General features: G+C 40.3%; 1 protein-coding gene across 1 annotated transcript; it reads right to left on the bottom strand.

The window, feature by feature from the left end:
- Positions 1–239: 239 nt before the first annotated feature.
- On the bottom strand, positions 240–1,142 carry LOC138035963 (uncharacterized). Its single transcript, XM_068882351.1, has one exon. The coding sequence runs from the start codon at positions 1,140–1,142 to the stop codon at positions 240–242; it is 903 nt and encodes a 300-aa protein (XP_068738452.1).
- Positions 1,143–1,443: the final 301 nt, after the last annotated feature.

The following is a 1,443-nucleotide window of genomic DNA, read 5'->3' on the forward strand; positions in this document are numbered from 1 at the left end:
TTCTATTTTTAGGCAGGTGTCGGGTGACATCTGGGAAAATTCAATTTTACGAAAGGTTCAGCAAATAAGTCAATGCACTTCACATTTTGGCAATGTACAAATTACTAAAAACTAGTATTAAATACTTAATCGACGTAACCACAATGCCTAAAGAAATTCCGCGACATTCCGGGCGTGATTGTGCTCAGGCCTTGGAAAATAGCAACATCTGTATGCACTTCGGCAAACTTCAAATGCTTTCAAAGCCATCCCTTCAACACTCTGAAGCAGTGTTCACAGGTATTATATTGGGGATGGTAAGGTGGTTGATAAATCAAGGCAATTCCACGGGCTGCCAGCATATTTCTTAACACTGGTTCCACATGTCTGGCGTGGTGAAAACCGCAGTTATCTAAAATGACTGTATCGCCAACTTTTAGAAGCGGGTTTCCAAAAATATCTTCTTCTTGTAATGCTTCTGCGAAGAAATGAAGAAGTTCAAGTCCATTAGAAGGCCCAGGTAACAAGTTGACGTGTCCAACTCCATACATATTATGCAGAAGATTTACGGTAAAGGTAGCATTGCTTGCATACCGCTGAACCTCCAAAGCTCGGTGACCGATTCTTGAATGTCCGAAACTTCTATTTCCAGTCGTCTTTACCACTGAACACTCATCAAAAAAGTGCATTGTTCTTGGATCAATAGCCGAACAAACAGTTAAATATTGAATAAGTCTGTTTTCTATTTCAGGTGCTAGTGATTCTTGCGGAATTACGCTATCTTTCTTGAAAGAATAACCCAGATCTTGTATTAAGCTTCGGCTAATCGAAGAACGTGACGGGACATTTTCAGGCAAACATACTTTGTTTTCCACCAATTTGCTTTGAATCTCATTACTATAAATGCTGGGCTTTGATTTTTTACAGTACTCAACATAAATATTAACATCGTCAGTGCGTGCTAAGCGGGTTTTATTTCCTCCTCTTTCAGCCTCAGCATTTCCTCTGCGAACGAAGTTATCGACAATGTTGACAATGGTTTGTTTCCGTAGTCTTAGCTCTTTTCCTATTTGTGATGGTCCTTCCCCTTCCAACCAGCTTTTAATAGTATTCTCCCTGACAGAACTTGGAATTGCTTTGCCTTGCAATGTGAAGGGATTCATTTGTAATTATGTAGCCAACCCAACCACACCGAATGGCGTGAACTTGGCTCGCAACAAACTTTGCAACTTCCCAACAAAGTTCGGCGTGAAATTCCCAACTTCGTTTGGAAGTTCACGATTTGATTGGCGACTACGTCATAAAATTGCCAAGTTCGTAGCGAACTTCGGGAATTTCAAACGAACTTCGGAAACCGTTTGTCAAAAGTTTTGTGAAACTCACTGTAATTGTTGAAGTTTTATAGTCTTGGTTTGGTGTAAATGGTCAAACAGTCCAGAATTAAGTTCTCGGATTTTAGCGCGA

This window comes from Montipora capricornis, unplaced genomic scaffold (genome assembly GCF_036669925.1).
Source record: "Montipora capricornis isolate CH-2021 unplaced genomic scaffold, ASM3666992v2 scaffold_440, whole genome shotgun sequence".
Classification (NCBI taxonomy): domain Eukaryota; kingdom Metazoa; phylum Cnidaria; class Anthozoa; order Scleractinia; family Acroporidae; genus Montipora; species Montipora capricornis.

Bases quoted from the DNA above. Each gene is read 5' to 3' on its own strand.
- LOC138035963 (XM_068882351.1), bottom strand. From the start codon at position 1,142: ATGAATCCCTTCACATTGCAAGGCAAAGCAATTCCAAGTTCTGTCAGG.